At 38.1% G+C, this 25,005-nt stretch overlaps 1 protein-coding gene across 7 annotated transcripts in view; it reads left to right on the top strand.

Moving 5' to 3' along the window:
• Nucleotides 1–25,005, top strand: part of COMMD6 (COMM domain containing 6) — a 168,177-nt gene that overhangs the window by 3,618 nt on the left and 139,554 nt on the right. For 3 of the 7 annotated variants that reach the window (XR_009498749.1, XR_009498754.1, XR_009498753.1), the window contains 3 exons: nucleotides 7,955–8,107; nucleotides 10,407–10,705; nucleotides 15,862–17,467. Coding sequence is in view for 1 of the 7 variants with exons in the window: in XM_059903044.1 (XP_059759027.1) it covers nucleotides 7,955–8,107; nucleotides 10,407–10,457 (204 nt within the window). In the remaining 6 variants the exon portion in view is untranslated. Of the gene's footprint in view, nucleotides 1–7,546; nucleotides 7,698–7,954; nucleotides 8,108–10,406; nucleotides 10,765–15,861; nucleotides 17,468–17,943; nucleotides 18,075–20,622; nucleotides 20,775–25,005 lie in introns of those variants that run through there. The other 4 variants (XR_009498750.1, XR_009498752.1, XR_009498751.1 and 1 more) reach the window with 4 other exon arrangements.

Genomic DNA, 25,005 nt, shown 5'->3' with positions numbered 1-25,005 from the left:
GCCATTTTCCCTCTTCCGTATATGAGACAGTGACTTAAGTTTTTGTACAGTTTGTGTCATAGTTCATACATGTATGGCTGTTTTTGTTCTTTGTGTCCTGTTGGGTGCTACAAGTCATGTAAGGATGTATGAACTCCCCTCAGGGTGTTTACAGCCTAGTAGGTGGTGGGGGAGGGAGACAGATCCACAGATGACTACTATTCAAGTCAGAATGTTCTAAGTGCTGGGGTGTAAGAAGTGATGTGACCATTCATAGAAAAGTTGAGTAAACCAGGAAAGACTTTACAGAGCAGGCAGAATTTGAGAGGAGTTTTGAATTTTAAATAGATGTTTGAGAGTTGTATTCCAAGAGGAATGAGCTGCATGAGCAAAGGTTTGAACACTGAAAGAGAGGATGCGGTCCAGCTTGAGCACGGGTGGGAAGGCTGTTTGGGACTGTGCTGTGAGATGACTTAAGCGCTAGGGGAAGGGTTAACTAGTTCCTGAGGCAGTAGACATGACAGGTTTTTGACCTGTGATATTAGATTTGGTAAATTTATAAGTAGTGGTGAGAGTCCATCCTGTGGATTGGAACTGAGGAAGACTCTAGGCAAGAAACTGATTAGGAGGCTGCAGTAAAATTGAAGGCAAGCTTTTTTTTTTTTTTTTTTTTAAATTTAATTAATTTATTTATTTTTGGCTGTGTTGGGTCTTTGTTTCTATGAGAGGGCTTTTCTCTAGTTGTGGCAAGCGGGGGCCACTCTTCATCGCGGCGCGCGGTCCTCTCACCACCGCAGCCTCACTTGTTGCGGAGCACAGGCTCAGTAACTGTGGCTCACGGGCCCAGCTGCTCTGCGGCATGTGGATCTTCCCAGACCAGGGCTCGAACCCATGTCCCCTGCATTGGCAGGCAGACTCTCAACCACTGCGCCACCAGGGAAGCCCAAAGGCAAGCTTTTTAAAAGGCTTTGTAACAGTGAGATTGGGAAGAAGGGAATAAATGTCCGTGGCCTTGGCCGAAATAAAATCTGGAGTACCTAGCGATTCATAAGTGTTTTGTGTAAGGGAGAGAGAAAAATCAAAGTTGACTGAAGTTTCAAACCTGAGTCGCTTAGAAAATGGAGGTCATCAGAAAAGAAATGAGGATTAAAAACCATTTTGAGGAAAGCTGATACTTGTTTTGTGTTGCAGGGCAGTAGTACTGTGAACTTAGTAGTAGTGGTTGTGTTTAATGGGAAACGCTTTCTTTTTCTGTATTATTTTTACTGGTGGTATTAACACTAACCAAATAGGAAACATTGTTTTGATTATTTGTATTTGCTACAATTTCTGTAAACCAATATAGTTCAGATTGTATAGTTTTGAGAATTCATTTTTGATAAATCGTGTATCGTAGTAAGTTTATTAACGAAGCTATTTTCAGCTAGTTGTGTTTGCTCTGTTTTAGTTATCTGTCACCACATAACAAACCACCCTAAACTTAGTGACTTAAAACAGTTGTTTAATTGTCTCTCATGAGTCTTTGGGTTAACTGGGATTAGCTGGGTGGTGGTTTCTACTCCTCATCATGTCAGCTGGGACTTCAGTCGTCTAGGAGCCTTCAGTCATCTAGGAGCCTTAGCTGGGTGGAAGTGAAGAGGGCTCACTCACATGCTAGTCATGACTTGGGCCGTGAGCTGAGCTAGAGCTGATCATTGGCATGACTTGGTTCTCCTTCATGTGGGTGCTCACATCATGGTGGCTGGGTTCCAAGAAGGAGAGTCCCAAGAGCCAGCATTCCATGAAGAAGGAAGGACACACTTCCAGTTCTCCTAAGGTCTAGGCTCAAAGATTCCAGAACACCTCTTCTGCCATATTCTACTTGTCAAAACAATCACAGGGACAGCTCAGATTTGTGCAGAGAGAAAATAAGCTCCACTTCTTGATGTGAGGAGTGACGTGTACTTACAGAGTGGGGTGGAATTAATTGCTGGAGGCTATCTTTGGAGACCCAGTTACGACATACCCCAGAACTTCTAAACAGTTCCACAGATACTTATTTGAATATTCACTTTCTATCAGATAACGTTCTAATAGATTGAGTAGTAACTAGATTCATAATGCCATTTCCTTGGGGACACAGGATGAATAAGTTAACATAATTTTAGAAACCGTTAAGTGCTATGAAGAAAATCAAAGCATGGATGAAGGTGCCATTAAGCAAGATGAGAAAGGCTAATGACTTAGCAAAAGTTGTACACTTAGGCTAGAGCTAATATGAATTTTCAAGTAGAAGTTTGCTAATAACTCATGCCATAATATCTGCAGATACAAAGTACTAAGCACAGAGTTTAGCACAGCACTGTCCAATAGAACTGTCTACGATGATGGAAATGTTCTCTGTTGGCAGTATCCAGTATGGTAGCACTAGCCACACGTGGCTCTTGAGCACTTTGTACGTGGCTAGCCCAACTGAGGAACTGAATCTTTTATTCATTTTAAATTAATTTAAATAGTCACAGTTGGCTAGTGGCTACTATACTCGACAGTTTAGGCCTAGCATTTAGAAGATGCTAAACACTCTTGCCCTGTCCCAGACCTGTCTACTTTCTTGACCCATTAGGACTTGGTTTAATTCTGAATGGTAGTCATGTTGCAGCTAGGTATAATGAAAAAGGCAGGGAATATGGAATCAGACAAATTTGGGTTTGAATACCAGCTCTGTTAGTGTTGTATCCTTGGATGAGTTTAATCAGTCTTTTCCTCGTAGTACTTTGGGAGAGATTAATGTGTGCAGAATGGTTAACATTTTTTCCATTAGAAAACTTTCATTTAGAAAAGGAGAGAACATAAAAGTGTGTATTTTGTGACTCTAGCTATAAAAATTGCATACAAAGACTAGAAACAGGGACACAGGAGTACGAACATAGTTTTTAAGATGATGGAGGTTTGCACGATTATTTTTTAAATTTTCTCCTATGTTTTGAAAAATAAAATTTAAACTGAAATGGTCTGAAAATTTTTTTTCTTTGTAGACAGTTTTTTTTTTTAAATTATTTATTTATTTATTTATTTATTTATGGCTGTGTTGGGTCTTCGTTTCTGTGCCAGGGCTTTCTCTAGTTGCAGCAAGTGGGGGCCACTCTTCATCGTGGTGCGCGGGCCTCTCACTATCGCGGCCTCTCTTGTTGCGGGGCACAGGCTCCAGATGCGCAGGCTCAGTAATTGTGGCTCACGGGCCCAGCTGCTCCGCGGCATGTGAGATCTTCCCAGACCAGGGCTCGAACCCGTGTCCCCTGCATTGGCAGGCAGATTCACAACCACTGTGCCACCAGGGAAGCCCTGTAGACAGTTTTTATAGTGATGTTTTTATGTTACCAGTAACTTCAGCCACCATATCAACTATTTTTAGTGTGACAGACTACAGCTAATTTCTTTGTTTACCTCTTAATCTATATTTGCTTTCTGATTATTTTTCTTCTTTGTATTCATTTTACTTCTGGTTATTCCTATTTTTTTACTACTAGCTGTTTTTCCTCTGTACATTTTTCTTTTTAAATCATTTTCTTAATTCTACAAGAATTTTGAGGCTGTTACTTCATTCTTAATATTCTCCATAGCGATGTTCGCCCTGTTCTGATTTTTTTGTTTTTTCTTTTTTTATTCTTTTTAAAATCTCCTCTGTAGTTAATTCCTATTTAAGGCTCAACCACACTTATTAGAAGGTTTGCTTTTATTGATAATTTGCATTTAAATGTTCAGTTTTTGGGAATGTTCAGAATTTGGGAAATTCTCATCCCATAAACCTAATCCCAGCTCTTGTACTCATGAATACCAACTTTGCACAGTCAATGGCAGCTCTCCCAATTTCCCCACCTGCCAGTTTCACCATTGTAATGGTCAGTGAATTCCAACATTGTGTTCCTTAATTGCTTTTCTGCTTGAAATGTTCTGGATAATCCAGAGTTTTATTTCATACTTTTAGAGTCAAATAAGCAATGTTTCATCTCCCATTTTACTATGGACAGTAAAAATGGAACTTCTTGCATCAAGGAGTTGTATGGGCCAAGTATGTTTAAAAAGTGTTAAGTTACTTTCTTGAATATCACCATTGAACTGATATAAAACTGTATCTCTAATCATGTACTCCCATGAATTCTGTTCTTGAATTTTTATCCACTTATTGAGCATTCCTATTTAGATATTCCTTACCACTTTTTAAAAAATTTTATTGGAGTATAGTTGATTTACAATGTTGTGTTAGTTTCTGGTGTACAGCAAAGTGATTCAGTTATACATATACATATATTCATTCTTTTTTAGATTCTTTTCTCATATAGGTTAATTATCACTTCTTGATAATACTTTTGGGCTTAAAATATAAAAAGTCCTGATTCATATATCATATATTCTCCCAGTCATCTGGGCTCAAAATTTTATAGTTGTCTTTGATACCTCCCTTAACTGTAGATGATCATCAAGACCTAGTGATCCATTCTTTATAGGATCAGCTTAATCCTACTTGTCACCACCTTAGTTCTGGCACCTAAAACCTCATACCTGGATTATTGTATTCTGCAGCCATCAGATGAATATTTTTAAATCAATACTTTCATACCATTCTCTGAACTCAGAAACTTTCAGTGATTACCCATTGCCAACAGGAAAAGTTTAAATGACTTATATGATAATGTTTTTCATAGTAAGATAAAATAGAGTTGACCCTTGAACAGCGCAGGTATTAATCCGTGTATAATTCATAGTCGGCCCTCCATATCCTAGGTTCCTCTGCATACATGTGGATTCAACCAACTGCAGACCGTGTAGTCCTGTAGTATTTGCTATTGAAAAGTATCTGTGTATGAGTGGATCCCTGCAGTTCAAACCCACATCGTTTAAGGGTCAACTGTAAATGAGAGTATTCTGAAAACTTGTACAATTTGCAAAAAATTACTGGCCTCTTGATTCTTGATCTCTTGTCAGCCTTATTTTCCATACCTCCTTATAAGAGCCTTTCACTTTCAGACAGTATGCTCTATCCCTCAGCCAGATATGAACTATTTTTATCTCTAGTTGGTTCAGCTTAATATTTATTAAGCACTTATTCTTTGCTAGGTGTGTATTTATGGAATATATAAATAAATAAAACACATTTTTTCCTCTCAATTTCAGTTCTGTTATTCTTCAAAACTGAGCTCTGTCTCCTCTAAAGCTTTCCTTTGATCACCTAGCCTAAATAAAATTTTCCTTTCAACCAGAAATGTGGAGCTCACTGACGTATCCTCCCCTCCCCCTGCTATATGTGCAAGATAACATCTATACCAAAACGTGCATAACATTTGGACTGTTTAATGAATAATTTGACTTTTTCCAGTTTTATTGAGATATAATTGAAATACAGCTCTGCATGATGACTTGACATACATATACTGCAAAATGATTACCACAGTACATCTAGTTAACTTCCATCCCCTCAAATAGTTACCAAAAAAACGGGTAATTTAAAGGTGAACATCTGTGTCACTACAATCAAAACTCAAGAAATCGAACATTACCAGTACCGCAGAAGCCCACCACATGCCCCTTCCCAATCATATCTCTCCCACACTCCTCCCTAGAGGTAATAATTATCCTTTTGTGATAGTCATATTCTTGCTTCTTTTTATAGTTTTGCCATCTGTATGTGCATCCCTAAACAGTATTATATTTCCTGTTTCTCAAGTTTAAGTGCATGGAATCACATAACTTTTTGACTTGTTTCTTTCAGGATTTTTGGTGTTAAGTGTAGCTGAAGTTCATTCATTTTCATTGCTGTACAGCATTTCATTTGTCCATTTTATTACTGATGAACATCTGGGTTGTTTATAGGTTAGGGCTATTTTGAATATAGCTGCTAGGAACATTCTCACATAAGCATCCTGTTTTTCTTTTTTTTAAAATTAATTCAGGGACTTCCCTGGTGGTGCAGTGGATGATACTCCGCACTCCCAATGCATGGGGCCTGGGTTCGATCCCTGGTCAGGGAACTAGATCCCACATGCATGCTGCAGCTAAGAGTTTGCATGCCACAACTAAGGAGCCCTGGAGCCGCAACTAAGGAGCCCGTCTGCTGCAACTAAGACCCGGTGCAACCAAATAAATAAATAAATATTTTTTTAAAAAAAATAAAAAAAATTAATTCATTAATTTATTTATTTTTGGCCGCTTTGGATGTTCATTGCTGTGCGCGGGCTTTCTTTAGTTGCAGCGAGCAGGGGCTACTCTTCGTTGTGGTGGGCGGGCTTTTATTGCGGTGGCTTCTGTTGTTGCGGAGCACAGGCTCTAGGCACGCGGGCTTTAGTAGTTGTGGCACATGGGCTTAGTAGTTGTGGTGCACAGGCTTAGTTGCTCCGCGGCATGTGGGATCTTCCCGGACCAGGGCTCAAACCCCTGTCCCCTGTATTGGCAGGTAGATTCTTAACTACTGCGCCACCAGGGAAGCCCCAAGCATACTGTTTTTCTAGGTTATATCCCTAATAATTGAATCACCGGATCACTGGATATGCTTAACTGCAGTTTAAGTAAAGCCAATTTTCCGAAAGATTGGCCCAATTTAGACTTCCATCAACAGCACTGTGATACATCCTTTCTTGCCAGTTTTAGAATCATCAGACTTAAAATTTTGCCATTTTGGTAGGTGTGTAGTGGTATCTCTTTGTGGTTTAAATTTGCATTTCCCTGTTTCCTTTCCATATGCTTATTAGCTGTTTGTAGTTCTTTTCTTATTAACCTACTATCCTTTCTCTATTTTTGTATGGGAAACTTTCATTTAACAAGTACCTATACAATCTTTTCACTTATCAAAGATGTTAACCTTTTATCAGGACCAGCCTGGCCTTCATGCTGTAGCTGGTTCGTCTACCGCCAGTCTGAAGACAGGAGGAAATTTTGGTCCTTACACTAATCCCACCTTTTATAAAAATGTTTTTTATTAATACGTAAAGCTATTTGCCCAGTAAGCATTCATTTGGTAGCAAAAGGTATCAGTCAGTAGACAGGTACTTTTTGTGAGTGCCTGCTAGGTACTACATATCTTCTGAAGCTTTGGGAACAAGACACAAAATTCCTCCATTTATTGTCTTATGTTTTAAACTCAGTATTAAGGGCTGCATTTATCCAGTCCTGTTTTATGCCATGGCAACACTGAACAATCATTGAAAAGAATTAGCTAGGAGGTAATGAGGCAGCCAGTAGTCAATAAGCATGTAATCATTGGAGTCAAACAGACTTTGGTTTCAGTTATGAGTCCAGAAATGTGTGACCTTGTGCATATTATGTAAGCTCTCTGAAATTCAGTTTTGTCACCTGCAAAATGGAAATAATAGCCTATAATGTTATGATGATTCAGTGAGGCATTAAATACATGTAAACTGCATAGCACATCACGTGGCAGGTATCCATCAACAGTGATGAAATCTAAAACCACCTTCCCCAGTATTTATGCTAGTGTAAGGTTTCAGGTCAAGGACTGTGGTGAGGAAAGAAACTGGTATGGTTCCCATGTATGCCTCAATCAAATATGAAGATGGTATATAACTCATCTTCCATTTTAGGACTTTTGGGTTGTGGAATGGGGAAAGACATATGTGGAACAGGAAAATGAGATAAGAGATGGTCCAAAATGTTTGGAGTCCCCTTAAGTACTGGAGCAAAATGAAAAGAAAACCAGTACTGCCACATCTACCTCCATAACACATCAGGTGGAGACTTTTGTTTTTGTTTTTTTCCCTTTTGTAATTATGACAGTGTTGTTTTCCAGCCCTGTTTATATCCCTTATTGCCTCTCTCTGTGTTCATTTGATTATTATATCCCCCTAGCAATATTAAAATGAAGATATTTTCTTTTATTCTGACTGGCCTTGAAATTAAAACTTGAATATGAGAGCAGTAAAATTGAATAAATATCTGCATTCAGGGCAATATTATAACTGGTGTATTGTGTACTGTTTCATTACAGCTCATAGATTTTCAGTGGAAGCTGGGTATGGCTGTGAGCTCAGACAGCTGCAGGTCACTTAAGTATCCTTATGTTGCAGTGATACTCAAAGTGGCAGATCCTTCAGGCCAAGTAAAGAACAAGTCCTTCGAAATGACAATTCCACAGTTTCAGGTTTGTGATATAACTCATTCAGTTTTAGCCATTGTTCTGTAATTACTGCTTAAAAAGATAAAATCTTTTTTAAGAGAAAATTTTAACTTTTTATTTGCAATTGTTTGGATGTGCTTTACTTACAAAAGATCTGGATTTGCTTTATTTGGGAATTTGATAAATTATTTTCAATGTTTTCAATATAATATGCTGAATTTGTATACTGACACTCCATCACTTTCAAGGACTCATCTGTGAGTGTGTTTAAGAAATTTGCATCTTTTCTAGCAGGATATTTACTTTGCATTTAACTGTTTTATTCTTCTTAGGCTTAATATTCAAGAGTGATTAAGCTAAATGAATCTTACCTTTGAACAGTATTGACCCTGAATTGTCTGACTAATAATGTTTACAAAATGTAGATCAGACCACTAGTACTTGATGGCTAATTTTATCTGCTAGGGATTAGAGTAACTCAATAGTTTATTTATAGAATCATGTTATATATATTATTATTATTATTTTTAGTATCCAATATTATATATATTATTATTCTACCTCTTTTCTATAAGCAAGAAAGGGGGTGGATGAGAAATCATTTTCTTTTCAATGTACATACAGGGAAATGCTTTGTCTTTGGCTAGTTTAACTGGCCTTAGAGTTTTGTTTTTGTTTTGATCCCTTTGGTGAGTGAACAGATATGAATTCTTTCTTATAGCATACTCTCTGTTACCATGAATTCCAATTTTTTTAGATTCCACATATAAGTGAGATCATGCAGTATTGTCTTTCTGTGTCTGGCTTATTTTAGTTAGCATAATGTCCTCCAGGTTCACCCATGTTGTCAAAAATAGCAGGATTTCCTTCTTTTTAAAGGATGAATAGTATACTGTTGTGTATATATACACACCACAATTTCTTTATCCATTCATCTGTCAACAGACACTTGGGTTGTTTCCATACCTTGCTATTGTGAGTAATGCTGCATTGAATGTGGGAGTGCAGATATCTTTTTGAGGTAGTGATTTTATTTCCTTTGGATATATATCCAGAAGTGAGATTTGTGGGTTATATTGTAGTTCTGTTTTACAAATTATATTTTAAGGATTTTCTCTCCTTTTGATTCCTTTTTTTAGAACAGCAGTGTCTGCTGTAGAACAAAAAAGGGTCACAGATTCATTATTTTTAATGCTAAATAGTGCCTTGGAAGCAGATTAGGACTTGGTTGAAAGGAAATAAATGTAGTGTATTGTGATATGTGAGTAGCTTTCAACTGAATATAAAGACCAAATCTACTTCAAAAAGGAATATAGGTTTCAGTCCTTTTGAAATTCATAATACTGGCCTAATTTTTATTTTTCTTTGCCGCATTTGTGCTCAGATCAGGTGCTGATTACACCTCTTAAAATTTTTTTCTCATAGTAAAAAGATCACAAATGGGGCAACTCTTTTAAAGGTAGTTTTTACGTGGCTTACAGCTAACCAGGCAAACAGAGCCTGTTAGTCACATTATAGGACTGAGCGCCAAGGAGCATTCTTTGAGCTTTTGACTTTTATCTTTCTAGTAGCTGAAATTATGATCATGAGTATATATTTTTTAAGAAATGGTTACTTCCTCCTTCGTTCCGTAATAAACTTACATATGAGTTAAAACAAAATACAGATACTCTTTTAAGTAGCAAAATAGAGAATTAAGTCCAAAGAAGAGGGAAAATACAAGGATGTAAATCATTAGAGTATATCAAATTTGCTTCCTACTTCTCGGCAAGTAGAGGTTAAGAAAGGAAAACAGAATTTGATCCCTTTTTTATCTGATGACTTCTACAGGAGAATTACCATACCAGCTTAGTTTTTAATGGGAAGAGAAATAAGCTTCTACCATGTAAGGTACTGTCATTGTTGGGTCTCTCTTAGTATAACTGACAAGACAGCCCTTATCACCCTGAAATGTAGTCTTTCACTGAATTAAAAGTGGTTCAGAGCCTGGGAACCAATCTGTCATTTTTTTAAAGTCTTATTGTTGAGGACAGTGCTGGGCATTTAATAAATCTTTCTGTTGTGATCACAAAGAACTTTGTTGGATGCTTTTAAAAAGTTTATTTATGAGCTCATTATCCAACTGTACAGTAGTATTTTTGCTTGCACCAAATTACACCTGTTTGTTTCCTATAGTAACTTTTGAATAATAATAGTTGAGGAAGTAACATTAAAATGCAAACTTAATATGTTCTAGAGCCTCTGCTGGTCAGATATAATTAAAAGAACTACTTAAATAGCCTCTAAAAGCAAAATTAATATTGTTTTTCCCCTTTCTCTCCAGAATTTCTACAGACAGTTCAAGGAAATTGCTGCAGTTATTGAAACTGTGTGAAAACTGATTACTTGGTTGATGAATTGCTACTATCATTCTAAAATCATGGACTTTACTTTCTGCAACAAAACTGCCTAAGGATCAAATGATATTTATTGAATGAAAATTACACTTTTGGTTTTCCATTTTTTTAAACAATAAAAAAGAAAATCAGACAAACAGGAATTACAAAGTGGTGATTGCTGCACACTTTGTGAATGTACTAAGAGCCACTGAATTGGAAACTTTAAAGGGTGAAGAACTCTGTGGTATGTGAATTATATCTTAATGAAAAATAAATCAGACAAACAGTTGAATGATATTAAAAGCAGCACAAGTTTATGTATTAGACCAATAGTTTTAAAAATTACTGGTAATGTTACCCATTTTATAAACAAACTCTTCTTTTTTAGCATTCATTTTTTTTATTGATGTATAGTTGATTTACAATATTATATTAGTTTCAGATGTACAACATAGTAATTCAAACTTTTTAGAGATTATACTCCATTTATGGTTATTATAAAGTATTGGCTATATTCCTTGTGCTGTGCTGTACAGTGTATCCTTGTAGCTTATTTATTTATTAATTTAAAAAAAATTATTTATTTTATTTATTTTATTTTTGGCTGTGGTGGGTCTTCGTTGCTGCACGCGGGCTTTTCTCTAGTTGTGGCGAGCGGGGGCTCCTCTTCGTTGCGGTGCGCGGGCTTCTCCTTGCGGAGGCTTCTCTTGTTGCGGAGCCCAGGCTTTAGGCTCTCAGGCTTCAGTAGTTGTGGCACTCGGGCTCAGTAGTTGTGGAACACGGGCTTAATTTCTCCACAGCATGTGGGATCTTCCCGGACCAGGGCTCGAACCCGTGTCCCCTGCATTGGCAGGTGGATTTTTAACCACTGTGCCACCAGGGAAGCCCCAACAGTCTTTATTTTAAAGTCTATTTTATCACATACGAATGTTGCTACTCCAGCTTTCTTTTGATTTCCATTTGCATGGAATGTCTTTTTCCATCCCTTCACTTTCAGTCTGTATGTGTTCCAAGGTCTGAAGTGGGTCTCTTGTAGACAGCATATATATGGGTCTTGTTTTTGTATCCATTCAGCCAGTCTGTGTCTTTTGGTTGGGACATTTAATCCATTTACATTCAAGGTTATTATCTGTATGTGTGTTCCTATTACCATTTTCTTAATTGTTTTGGGTTTGTTTTTGTGGGTCCTTTTCTTTTCTTGCGTTTCCTGCCTAGAGAAGTTTCTTTACCATTTGCTGTAAAGCTGGTTTTGTGGTGCTGAATTCTCTTAGCTTTTGCTTGTCTGAAAAGATTTTGACTTCTCCATCGAAACTGAATGAGATCCTTGCTGGGTAGAGTAATCTTGGTTGTAGTTTTCTCTTTCATCACTTTAAGTATATCCTGCCACTCCCTTCTGGCCTGCAGAGTTTCTGCTGAAAACTCAGCTGATAACCTTATGGGGATTCCTTTGTATGTTATTTATTTTTTTTGTATGTTATTTTTTGTTTTTCCCTTGCTGCTTTTAATATTTTTTTCTTGAATTTAATTTTTGTTAGTTTGATTAATATGTGTCCTGGTGTGTTTTTCCTAGGGTTTATCCTGTATGGGACTCTCTTTTTCCTGGACTTGGGTGACTATTTCCTTTCCCATGTTAGGGAAGTTTTTGACTATAATCTCTTCAAATATTTTCTTAGACCCTTTCTTTTTCTCTTCTTCTTCTGGGACCCCTATAATTCGAATGTTGATGCGTTTAGTGTTGTCCCAGAGGTCTCTGAGATTATCTTCAATTCTTTTCATTCTTTTTTCTTTATTCTGCTCCTTGGCAGTTATTTCCACCATTTTGTCTTCCAGCTCACTTATTTGTTCTTCTGCCTCAGTTATTCTGTTATTGATTCCTTCTAGTGTATTTTTATTTCAGTTATTGTGCTGTTCATCTCTGTTTGTGTTCTTTAGTTCTTCTAGATCTTTGTTAAACATTTCTTGTATGTTCTCAGTCTGTGCCTCCATTCTATTTCCAAGATTCTGGACCATCTTTACTATCATTACTCTGAATTCTTTTTCAGGTAGGTTGCCTATTTCCTGTTCATTTATTTGGTCTTGTAGGTTTTTATCTTGCTCCTTCATCTGTGCCATATTTTTTTGCTGTCTTTTTTTTTTTTTAAATGAGTGGGATTGTGTTCCTGTCTTACTGGTTGTTTGGCCTGAGGCTTCCAACACTGGAATTTTTAGGCTGTTGGGTAGAGCTGGGTCTTGGTGCTGAGATGAGGAACTCTGTGAGACCTCACACTGATGAATATTCCCTGGGGTCTTTCTCTGTTAGTCTAGTGGTTCAGACTCCGAGCTCCCACCGCAGGAGCTTTGGCCCAACCCCCCGGCTCGTGAACCAAGATCCCTCAATGTGCATGGGGCGGAAAAAAAAAAAAGAACAGTAGCAAAGTAAAAATAAAATTAGACTGGGAAACTAACAGATATGTTAGGAAGAATATAAAAATAAAAATATAGATGAATCAACAACTGGAAGGTACGTCAGTACCACAATATTAAAAAAAAGAGGAGGGAAAAGAAAAGAAAAAAGAAGCGGGGGGAGGCCTTGGCTGTGGAGGGCGGGGCCTAAGCAAGGACGAGTTTTGGGTGGTGGGCGGGGCCAATGCTGGAAAAGGCCCTGGGGGCTATGGGGGGTGGGGCTTAGGCTCAAGGAACAGAAGGGCCCCAGGCATGCCTCCCAGTCCTGGTCTCAGAGGGCAGGGGACCTCACCTGGGAGCCCAGCAGGCTTCCTGGGCTTGAGTAGGCGGGGCAAACGCCCTCCTCTCCTCTCCTGCTCCTCCAGCCTGCAAGGGCCCATGCTGCCTGCCTCTCCTGATCTCCCCGGCCTCCCTTCTATGCCCACAGGACCAATTCGGTTGGGGGGGGTGGACCTTGGAGGGCAGGGGACCAGCCTGGGAGCTCAGCAGGCTCCCCTGGCCCAAGTGGGCGGGGCAATCAACCTCTCCACTCCTCTCCCGTTCCTCCTGGAGGGGCCCTCCTGCCTGCCTCTCCTGATCTCCCCAGCTTCAGGGGTGCCGATCCTGTCTGGCCTCCACTTCTCCTCCCGCCTCAGTCCGCCTTCATCCTACCAGTTCACTTTGGGGTTCCTCGCGTCTTCTTGGGCATCAGAGTTCCCCACCAGCGGCCGGCAGGCGCCCTAGTTGTGGGGAGACGCTAACTCTTCGTCTCCCCACACAGCCATCTTGACTGTGCCTCTCTAAACAAATTCTTAGATAGAGTCCTTTATAGTCTTATATATAAAGTATATATGAATGACAGAAGTAGTATTTGATTAGGATAATGTTACTTTACAAATTCAATTTTATAACATTCACTTATTATGAAAGCAATCAGAAGAGTGAGGCTGCTCCTTCTCCAACATTTGGAATCAGGTGAGGATTGGTCATTGCTCCCTTATTTTAGCCAAGCATTCAGATGCTTCTGTTATTAATATTTGTAGAAAGTTCAAATATGTGCACAGACATAGAAAAATAAATTTTATTCTGAGTTTATGTACAACTGCGTTAACCTGGTAGCACAAGTTATTGTGTTAGATGGTCTCTTTTGAATTTAGATTTATAAAACAGTTGTTAAAATATTTTATAAAACCACAGCAATCAACACTGTATGGCATTGCTCAGGAAAATAAACAGATCACTGGAATAGACTAGGTGGCCTAGAAATAGATCAAGATATTTGGGACAAAGATGATATTTCAGTTGGGTGAGAAAACAGAATTAATTTAATAAATGATACTAGCAGTCACAACACATGCAAAAGTAAACTCCAGATGAATTAATGATTTAACTATAAAAGATAGAAATTAGACGTTTTATAGAATATTTATGTTAACTAAGGCTTGGGAAGCAGCAACACCACAGCTATAACATAAAACATAAATATATTTGAAATATAAGAATTAAAAAATTATATGTGGGAAAAAATGGGTCATAAACAAAGATAAAAGACAAATGCTAGGTTGATGTATATGTTAGTACTTAGTCTGGAAACAAATTGCTTTAAATATTTCAAGTAGGAAGAGGTTTTATACAAGAAATGAGATGTTCACTAAACTGTTAGAAAGACTGAGTGAACAAGTCAGGAGAAATCATTGCTGGCTTTCAGAAAATCCGGTAGTGCAGGAATTTCAGGGAAAGCCCCTGCCAGTAATCTCTGCAGAATGCAGGATGTCACCTGGAAGCAACTATACAGGCCATTTCTGCCAAGTGTCAACATGTTAGAATGAAATAAAGGCTGCTTGCTTTCTTCACCTTTTCTAGTTTCAGTGAGAGTGCCTCTCATTGGTGGAAGTTAAACCAGGACCCTGTTGACACAGGAATCTGGTCAATGAAGTTTCTAGTCTTTTAGTACCTTTGGAAGGGAGATTTAGAAAAGCAAGAAAGGTGCTGAATATTTCTACTCTGCTGACAGAAATAGGAGTTATCATGGCCTTTTTTGCGGAGTGATAGACATACACACATTATATAGAATTTCACAGCCCAGAAATTTCAGTCCAGAAATATATCCTTTGGAGTAAAGCCACCATACAGTAAGGCCCCTACATATGAACCTTCAAGTTGTGAACTTTCAAAGGTGCGAACGTGTGTTCGCGTGTCCAATCACGTAAGTTAGTTCACGTGTCTGGGGTACATTGTCACATGTGTACATCCTCTTCAAGTGGTTGTGCTTTTGTGTACTTTACTGTACAGTACTGTATAGAGTACAGTAGTATAGTATCTTTATTTCAAGCCCAGGATGTCCAGAAGCAAGAAGGTAGGTAGAATTGAATCCATCACGGAACCAGAACCTGTGCCATCCACGTCAGGCGTGAGTGAAATTGCAGCTTGCTCTCTGTCTCCTATTGCTGACGATCCTTCAGCTCTACCATCTCCCACCTCCTCTCTCTCCTCCAGTCAGTAACTCTTCTTGCCTGTTCACTCGATTCCAGCCCCTGTATGCCAGCTGTTGTACTGTACTACTGTACTTTTCAAGGTACTGTACTGTAAGATTAAAAATGTTTTATTTTTTGTGTTTGTTTTTTATGTTATTTGTGTGAAAAGTATTATAAACCTATTACAGTACAGTACTATATAGCCGATTGTGTTAGTTGGGTACCTAGGCTAACTTTGTTGGACTTACAAACAAATTGGACTTAACGAATGCGCTCTCGGAACGGAACTCGTTCATATGTAGGGGACTTACTGTATATAAAAATATTTGCAAAATTGACTAAATGTTCATCTAGTTCCTGTTAGGGCACACAGGAAGACTGCATTTCCCAGCCTCCCTTGCAATTAGGTTGGGACCTCATGATTGGGTTGTAGCCAGTGGAATCTGGGCAGAAGTGTCCTAACATACATCCAGTCTTTGTCATAAACCTTTCCTTGTCTTCCAAGCTCTCTCCCGTGTTGACTGCTGGAAACGAAGAGATCTGAGATAGGGAAACCATAAGATGGAGCCCCTGAATCACGATTGGAGGCAAACTCATAGTAACAGCCTGACTTGCACCAGACAGTGATGTGAGCTAGAAACAAACTCTTGTTTTGGTAAGCTGGTGAGATTTTTAGAGTGTTTGTTACAACAGCAAGTGAGCATAAACTTGAATAACACAAGATATTTGTATGAAGATTTTTATTGTAGCATTTCCCCAAGTGGTGAAAAGTAAAATAAAGGGAGCAGTGACTGTCAATAAAGAAATGGTTGAATAAATTCATCATATCTATGTTACAGCATATCATATACCTGCCATTATCAATATGTATTAACAATACATTTGCTGTTATCAACACATATTGTTGTTTCATAAAACTGTAAAATGCACTCAATATATATTTGAATTCTTCATGGAAAATTAGGAAAATTAAGGAGAGATGTTTACCATGCTGTAAGCATTGATGGAGAGGGTATCTGGAGAGGGAGAGGAAGAGCAGTTAAAAAAATTTTTTTTAATCCATAATGCATTATAAAAAAATATGTATCATTGTTTTTAAGAAATAATTGATAAAAATGTTTGCTTTTTAATTATGCTTCTGAAAAGTTCTTACAGTTCTTTTTGTGGTACAATGTATCCTTATTTTAACAAATGGTATAGTGTGTCTCCAAATCAGAATAGACAAACCTGAAATACATCAAACGTAGGCCCCCTCGCTGTGCTATAGAAATCACGACCGCAGCTGGGTCTGATATTTTGGCTGGTATCACTGCAAGAAACTTCATTTCTTCCGCTTACCTTTGTTTCCTCTTCTGAGCCTCCCTGTTGGGAATTTAAGTCCTCTTCACACCCTGTCAGCATTTCTGCAATCTCCTACGTGAATCCACTTTCTTGGTCCTCTGCTCAGTAGCATACTGTTGTGAGGAGCCCGGGTCCACTGCCTACTGCTGTCTACCCATGTACTCAGGTCCCACCAGCTTGAAGAGTCAGCCGACTGGGCATTCATCCTTACCAGCTGCCCATAGACTACTCTATTACCCACCCTCTGCATAGTAGCACATTAAAGATTTAGGACTAGGAGAAGGCAAAGTCCCCTTTCTATCCCTTTCTCAAATCCTTTGGGGTACCAACTTCATTGTATCCCCAGAAATCAAAGTAGAAACCTGCCCACCCAATCTGGGTCAAAACCGCACACTTGCCTTCCCAGACTGTGCTTATGGTCTTTCCATCTCCCACTCACCCCAGTTTAACACCCTCCATTTTCCTCCCCCTCCTCATTTGCAGTGTTGCAGAGAGGCCCAAAGAAAGCCCTTGGCTCAAACACTGGGTGATGGATTTGATTAGAATAAATTTAAATTGCATGTTTAAATTTATCTTTTGAATTTGAAAGGCAAGTTTTTTTCATAATATAGTTTTACACTATTTTCACTGAGGATGTCTATTTTGCTTATTATGAGTTTAATGAGCTTCACCTGGCTGACCTGGGCATTAACCACTGTTTGTAACATTTCTGTGGGAAAATGTGTTTCAAGTTTCAAACACTTGAATTAAATGTAAACTTTTGGAAAATACTTGATTCTCAAGTTGGAAAATGTATTAATGAGCATTTAGTTTCCAAAAAGAAATAGATTATCCCCAAGCTCATCAAGCAAAACCCAAATATTTTCAGATATTCTGCTACCAAGACAGGTTAACATACATATCAGATTTATGTGGAAAGAAGGCAAGATAGTCACATTAAATTAAAGGCGTTGAAATTTCCATCATGCTGGTGCTTCGTTTTTAAAAGTACTTAAGCAGAATTATCTTTTCAAATAATTTTTTTCAAATAATTTAAAAAATTTATTTTGTACTTTAGATTTTAAAAAATAAACTTTGTTTCAAGTTTTAGTTTTATAGAAAAATTGCAAAGATAGTACAGAAAGTTCCCATATACCCCACACCATTTCCCCTATTAACATCTTATGGTACATTTGTTTTAATTGATGAACCACTATTGATACATTAGGTTTCCTCGGTTTATACCTAATATATTTTTCTGTTCCAGGATCCCATCTAGGACATGATATTACATTTAGTCATCATGTCTCCTTAAGCTTCTCTTGTCTGCGACAGTTTCTCAGACTTTCCTTATTTCTGTTGACCTTGGCAGTTTTGAGGACTACTCAAACTGGTCAGGTATGTTGTAGGCTGTGCCTCATTTGGGATCCGTCCAATGTTTTTCTGAACTGGAGTTATGGGTATCACAGATAGAAAGTGCATTTTCCTCACTTCATATCAAGGGTACATACTAGCGACATGACTTACGAGCGTTCATGTGGATATTGATAACCTGGCTGAAGCAATGATTGTTTCTCCACTGTAAAGTTACTTGTCCATCTGCTTTTTTCCATATTTTACTCTTGGAAGGAAGTCACTACCTGCAGGCTATGCTTAAGGAATGTGGAGTTATGTTCCCCTTCTTTTATGGTGAAGTATCTACATATTTTATTTAGAATTCTTCTGGGAGAGAGATTCGTCTCTTCTCCCCATTATTAATGTACTCAGTCATTTATCTGTAACAGTACAAACTCATGGATATTTATTTTATACTTGGGGTTACAATTGAATACATTTTTTCCTCAAGTCATTCCAACTTCGACTCTTGGGAGCTCTTTCCTTTGGCTCCTGTGCCGCTTTGACACACCCCTGCCAATTTAAAAAAAAATTTTTGAGCACTGCTTTCTGACACTTATCACTACAAGATGCTCCAGGCTCACCTTGTGTATTTGAATCAGTCATTTCTCCCAAAGAACCCTCATTCTTTTTATTAGACAACAATGGTACTAGAAACCAAGGTCTGGGTGCTAGATAGGTTATGTATTGCAGATTTTGAGATCATTAAAACTTAGAAGTCTTTCATGATATTTGTCCGTCAAATCGTTATGCTGTACACTTAAACTTATATAGTACTGTATGTCAGTTATAGCTCAATAAAACAGGAAGAAAAAAACTTTAAAAATTAAAAATTAAAAAACAAAACGCTTAGAAGTCTGATGCACAACATGGTGACTATAGTTAACAATATTGTACTATATATTTGAAAGTTGCTAAGAGAGTAGATCTTAAAAGTTCTCACCACAAGAAAAAAAATGTAACTATGTGAGATGATGGATGTAAACTTATTGTGGTGATCATCCCCCAATATGTACATATATCAAATCATTATGTTGTGCACATTAAATTAATACAATGTTATATACCAATTATATCTCAGTAAAACTGGGGGAAAATTTAGAAATCTGAAAGAAAAGAGTTCTGCTGCTGAGATAGGTCAGACCACAAAGTCCAGCTCTTGTTTTAGGATTGGTGAAAATGATGACCTGAACTCAGCTAATGTTATTATCACTTCAGTTTACAACTTGAACCAGCTAACAAACAGGGCAAGATAATATATATGAGATCATGGATGCAAGAGGGTGCATGTGTCTTCCCGGTGAGATGGGCTAAATAAGATAGTTGGTATGGTGGCTAGAGAGGGCTCCAGTCATCAAGGGCTCCAGGCTCCTTCTGTGTAGTTGACCAGCCATCCTCAACACATGGCTTCCATCTTGTGAAAAACATGGCTGCTCCTGTTTCTATCATCATGCCTACATACCAGCCAGCAGAAGAGAGGGAGGGAGGCGGAAGGGCATACTTCTCCGTATAAACTCACGTCCTGAGTGTTACACACCTCATTCTACTCACATCCCATTGGAAGAACCTATTCATGTAGCCACTTCTAACTGCCAAGGAGACTAGAAAATGTCTAGCGGGGTAGCTGTGTGCCCAGTTAAAAGTTCTATTGCTATGCTACAGGGAGAAAAGGGATTCTAAGGAAAGCCAACCATCATTGCTAGTCTTCCTCCTTGTCTACCAACTACAGGCATCCTTCCTTCCACTTGCAGAACATGTTTATCCTTCCCAAGGGAAGACAATCCCAAAGTCCCACCCTTCTGCATCCAGCCACAACCAGAACCTCTCTTCCAAAGGGAGGTTCCCTCCATCTCTGCATGTAAACCTAGCCTGAGCTGCTCTCTCTCGCAGAATTTTGCCAAAAGTGGCGAGAAGGAGCCAACACATCAGCGTTCTACCATTTTTTCTAGTTAGTTCCTCTAGTGCAGTGGTTCTTACCTGGGGGCAGCCTAGCTCCTATAAGGGGCATGAGGGAATGTATGAGGAAGTTCTTGATTGTTACATTGCCTGGGGCTAGTATATAAGATCACTGAATCATTTTCAGTTCATACTGCTGGCATTTTATGGGTGGGGAGCTGTACATCCTACAATGCCTAGGGTATTCTTGACCAACAAAAAGTTATTCTACCCCAAATGCCAAGAGGACCTATGTTAAGAAACACTGCCTTAGAGCTATAGGCTCTATAAGCACGTGGTCTGCAACTTAAGTATCATATGGTGATAGTTTTATCAGATGTTTTGCCGTAGCATGAGTCACCACCGTTCCCGTCCACGGTAACCTCACCACCTGTTGCCTGACTACCAGTGCCTCCTGTTACACGTTTTATTCCAGTAGCATCTCACTTTTAGGTACAAATTATGTGTTAGGTTATCAGCTGCTGTGGTAGTAATCCCAAAATGACGATGGCTTAAATTAGACAAAATTATTTATCATGTCCGAGCCGTTTGTTCTGCTTGAAGACATCAAGGACCTACACTTCTATCTTATAACTCTACTGTTCTTACTGTACAGCTTCTTCAACGAGTTCAGGGTGGTTGTACCAACTCCTGGCTTCACACACAAATTCCACTAGAAGGGATGCTTTAAGGGCACGATCCAGAAGTTGCCCTCATCTGGCAACAGCCCATATGACTGTGGACAGGAGAACTGATAAATAAAGAGTGGTATGTTTTCACTATGGAATATTGTACTGAGAGAAAATTAATGAGCAAAAAGTATACACAATGTCATAAATTAATCTTAGTAACATAATACTGAATATATGTATGTAAAAACATAAAGATAAATAAATTAAGGGAATGAAAAGCAAAACCAAGGTGATTGGTTACCTCTAGGTTTCAAGACAGGGAGAAGTTAGAGGCAGGATAGAAGAGGAACCTACAGTAGATGTAAATTACTGGTAATGTCCAATTATTCATGTTGGGAAATAAGTTCATGGTGTTTATCATATCATTAAATAAACACATAAAATACATTAAAATAAAAGAGAGCTAGGTTTAGACCAATGATGAAAGTGTGCCATAAACCAAGAACTACAATTAAATGATTAATCCAGTATTCGTCTGTGCTTCTGAAGTAATAACAAACAAACAAACAAGCAGTAAACCTATGATACATAGCATTTTGCTAGATGATGTAGTTGGGTCTACTAGTCCAACATCTCAAGAAACTCAATCCGTCCAATGATCTTGCCTCAGGAGGAATGATTCATGCTGACCAAATTCAGTGAAGATGGGTATATAACTCAAAATATTTATTTATTAATTTACACTGAAAATATAATGGCTAAGTAGTCTGTAGTAGTTATATTGTTCGTTCATTCAACAAATATTTATTGAACATCTCTGAAGTGTCAGACACTTTGCTAATCACTTGGCATATAGTGGTGAACAGACAATTTTCACAGGGCTTATAATCTATTGGGGGAGTCAGATATTTAATAACTAATAATAAAAATCAGTGGGTCAGCCTATTACACACTGTGGTAGAGTGGAGAATTTTTTATCCATTAAAAAATATATATTTATTTATTTGGCCATGCCAGTTCTTAGTTGTGGCACACGGGATCTTTAGTTGTGGCATGCAAACTCTTAGTTGCAGCATGTGGGATCTAGTTCCCTGACCAGTGATTGAACCTGGGCCCCCTGCATTGGGAGTGCAGAGTCTTAGCCACTGGACCACCAGGGAAGTCCCCCTATTATCCATTTTGAAGACAGAACAAATTGAGTTAGTTATGTGACCTTGGGCAGGAGGTCTTCATGCCTTCCTGGCAGGATTTCATCACTGCTGTGGACCAGTGACAGCTGTGTCTCCCATTCATCTCTTTCCAGTAAGTAAATAAGTAAGTAAATGAGATGGAATTCTTCCTTGTGTTCTCCTGTCTCTGCTCCACCAATGTGTGTTGGGTGTGTAGGGGGTGGGCAGATATGTTGACTTTTGGTTCCAACATGGATCTGTATTTGGATATGATCGAGACAACTGTGCATCAAATGGAGATCCTGCACTTTGATAAAGATTTTTGAATTTTGTCAGTTTTCTGTCTTATTTGTCCTTCTTTTATGGGCAGTAAGTGGCAGAATTACTATTTTACAATTAAAATTGCTGGCTCTCTTAAAATTAGAGACTAACATAATATTTGAAATGAAACAAAATACCACTTTTATTTGATAATATAAATTCTTTAAGAATCTCCAAAATATAAAAACATTGTTATGTATTACCTATCTCGTGGTCATTTTTGATGCAACAAACAAACTTTAGTAGTATTACAGTGCTTAAAATTACAGGTTGATTGATTGTTCAATATACGCTGATTTAAAGTTTTATATTGAACTAAATAAGTAATGAAAAAGAAATGTTTTTAAAATCCTGAAGTGCTGGAGGTAGGTAATAAAAATTTTAAGACAAACTTTTTTTACAGTGAAATTTTCAACTGACTGCCAAATGAAACATTTAACAAATAAGTGATGTGAGCAGTTTTATACATTGCTATTAATTCATTCAAAGAGATATCTGTACCCCCAAGTTCATTGCATAGTCTAAACATTACATGCTCAGAACAAATGTGTAGTGTTTTCTGTGTGTGGGAAAAAAATTGCCTGTGGATATTTGAAGGCCAGAGGGGCAACCCCAGGCAGAAGTGGCCAGCTATTTCCTCAGCTGTAAAACAGGGATAACAACTCCTGGGGTTGCTGTGAAAACTGAACACCATATGTAAAACATAGTAGACCCTGAAAACATATTAACACTCCTTGAGAAATGCAAATCAGAAGGGCGCTCAATGAACCTGAGATCAGAGGAAGGGGAATTATGCAAGCCCAATGCGCCCACCTTCATGGATAAGGTGTATCTGTCCAGGAGGCCAAAGTACATCTGACAATCGGTCCATCTAGTGCTTAGTGATAAATTGACTAATTTTCATTTTCCAGTATTAACTGCTTGCCCTTTTTTTCGCTCTTCTTTCTTTAGACATGTTACATATTCAATCCTTTTCTTCCTTCCTTTATGGCTTACCTGAAAACTTTTGAAATGTCTGGCAATAATACCTGCAATAAGAGAGTTAGAAAAACACTGGGGAAGTTAGGACACATTAAAATAAGAGTAGGAAAATAGTATAGCCGACTTCAGTGCAGAGAAACATACGCATAGAATACTATACTGTACAATGGTTTAGGTTGGGTTGCAAATAACTATTAGTTTTCTAAAGTTAAAAAAAACAAAACAAACCAGAAAAACAACCCCCAACCACTCATGAGAGGCATGGTAAGACAAAAGTAAAACATATAGTTCAAGATACACCTAATTTAGTTAAAAGAGATCTGAATTTTGTCTATGGGTCCTGTCTGATACAGAGGGTACTCTACAATGGGTCAGATGTGATCTTGGGCAACGTCATGACAACAACTAGAAGAGAATTCCTTATTAATGGTCTGTAAGGTTGACTATACTGTTGTAACCAAAATCAGAACAAGGTATAATTACAGTCAATTGTTACAGATTTCTTGATTTACAATGCTTAGGAAATCCTTAAGTTTTCATTAGTAATGCATTTAGAAGTTATATCATATGTTGAGGTGCACATTATTAATCCTCAAATCAAGTGATTCTTTTAAAAGTAGATTAGGGGATTGTGTTGGGGGTACTCAAGACCACCCTCAGTTTTGGTAATTCATTAGGAGCACTCACAAAACTCAGCATATAGTCATACTGATGGCTATAGTTAATTACAGTGAAAGGATGCAAAGTGTAAGCAGCAAAGAGGAAAGGCACAGGGGGCTAAATCTGGGGTAAACATATGCAAGCTTCCAAGATTCCTCTCCCAGGGGAGTCATGTAGGATGTGCTTAATCTCTCACCCAACAAGTTGTGACAAATTGTGTGAAATGTTGCCAACCAAGGAAGCTCATTAGAGACTCAATACCCAGATTTTTTTATTGGAGCTTATCATATAGGCACCCCTACCTGGCATGTAACCGAATTTCAGACTCCCAGAAGGAATGCAGAGGGTTTCATAACTACATTGTTTGTACAAACAATTTAGGCACAGTGAGCCACTCATATCAGTCAATGGTGGGAACACTCCTGGAATCCAAGTTCCCAGATGCCAACCAAGGGCCAACCTTGTCAGCTGGCCTTTTTAAGTATAAGCAGTCAGGAGTGCTATGTTAACTCTTTTCTGCACAGGGATAATTAAACACATCTAAAAAGTATAGAGGTAACTTGCTAAATAGCTTCTTATAGATCGCCTAAAGAAGTAATCTACTTGCTTTTATGCTAATTCATTAATATTAATTCTCATGAAATGAATGATGCTAGTATAAATTTAGCCTATACATTCTACTATACTGATGAAGAATTTCAGAGTTTAAGTATTAAGGTTTTCAAATTTGAATAAGAAACTTATGTGCCATCATTTAAATGGAATTTTACTATTTCACCTGTCATTCTCCAATGAGTGTGCTGATTTTACTAGTCCTGTTATTTGATAAGGGGATCTGCTAGCTATTGATTTAACCACCATTTCATAGCACACAGAAATACTGAATATTACAAATCGCATAGCTTGATTAACTTGATCCTGATTTACGCTCTTTTGAATTCCAAGTACCATAGGAGAAAATAGCTATCAATCTTTGGCTAGTTAACTATTTCAGCATATGAAGAACATTTGTTAAAGAAAAGCACTTACATATCTCATTGTGTTTCACACTTCTGTGCCAATGTAAAGGGCAAAGGAATATTTAAGATGTGCTATTAAAGAACTGTTATTATCAAGCACATAACCGCAGGGTGTATGCAGATTTTAGATTCTAAGCCATGATGACTAAGCAACAGGTTGGAGGAATTCAGACAGATATTAACGTTCTGGCCCATAGGAGTTTCCAAAGGAATGGCA

This window comes from Balaenoptera ricei, chromosome 18 (genome assembly GCF_028023285.1).
Source record: "Balaenoptera ricei isolate mBalRic1 chromosome 18, mBalRic1.hap2, whole genome shotgun sequence".
Taxonomy (NCBI): domain Eukaryota; kingdom Metazoa; phylum Chordata; class Mammalia; order Artiodactyla; family Balaenopteridae; genus Balaenoptera; species Balaenoptera ricei.
This window is presented reverse-complemented; position numbering and strand designations above follow the sequence as displayed.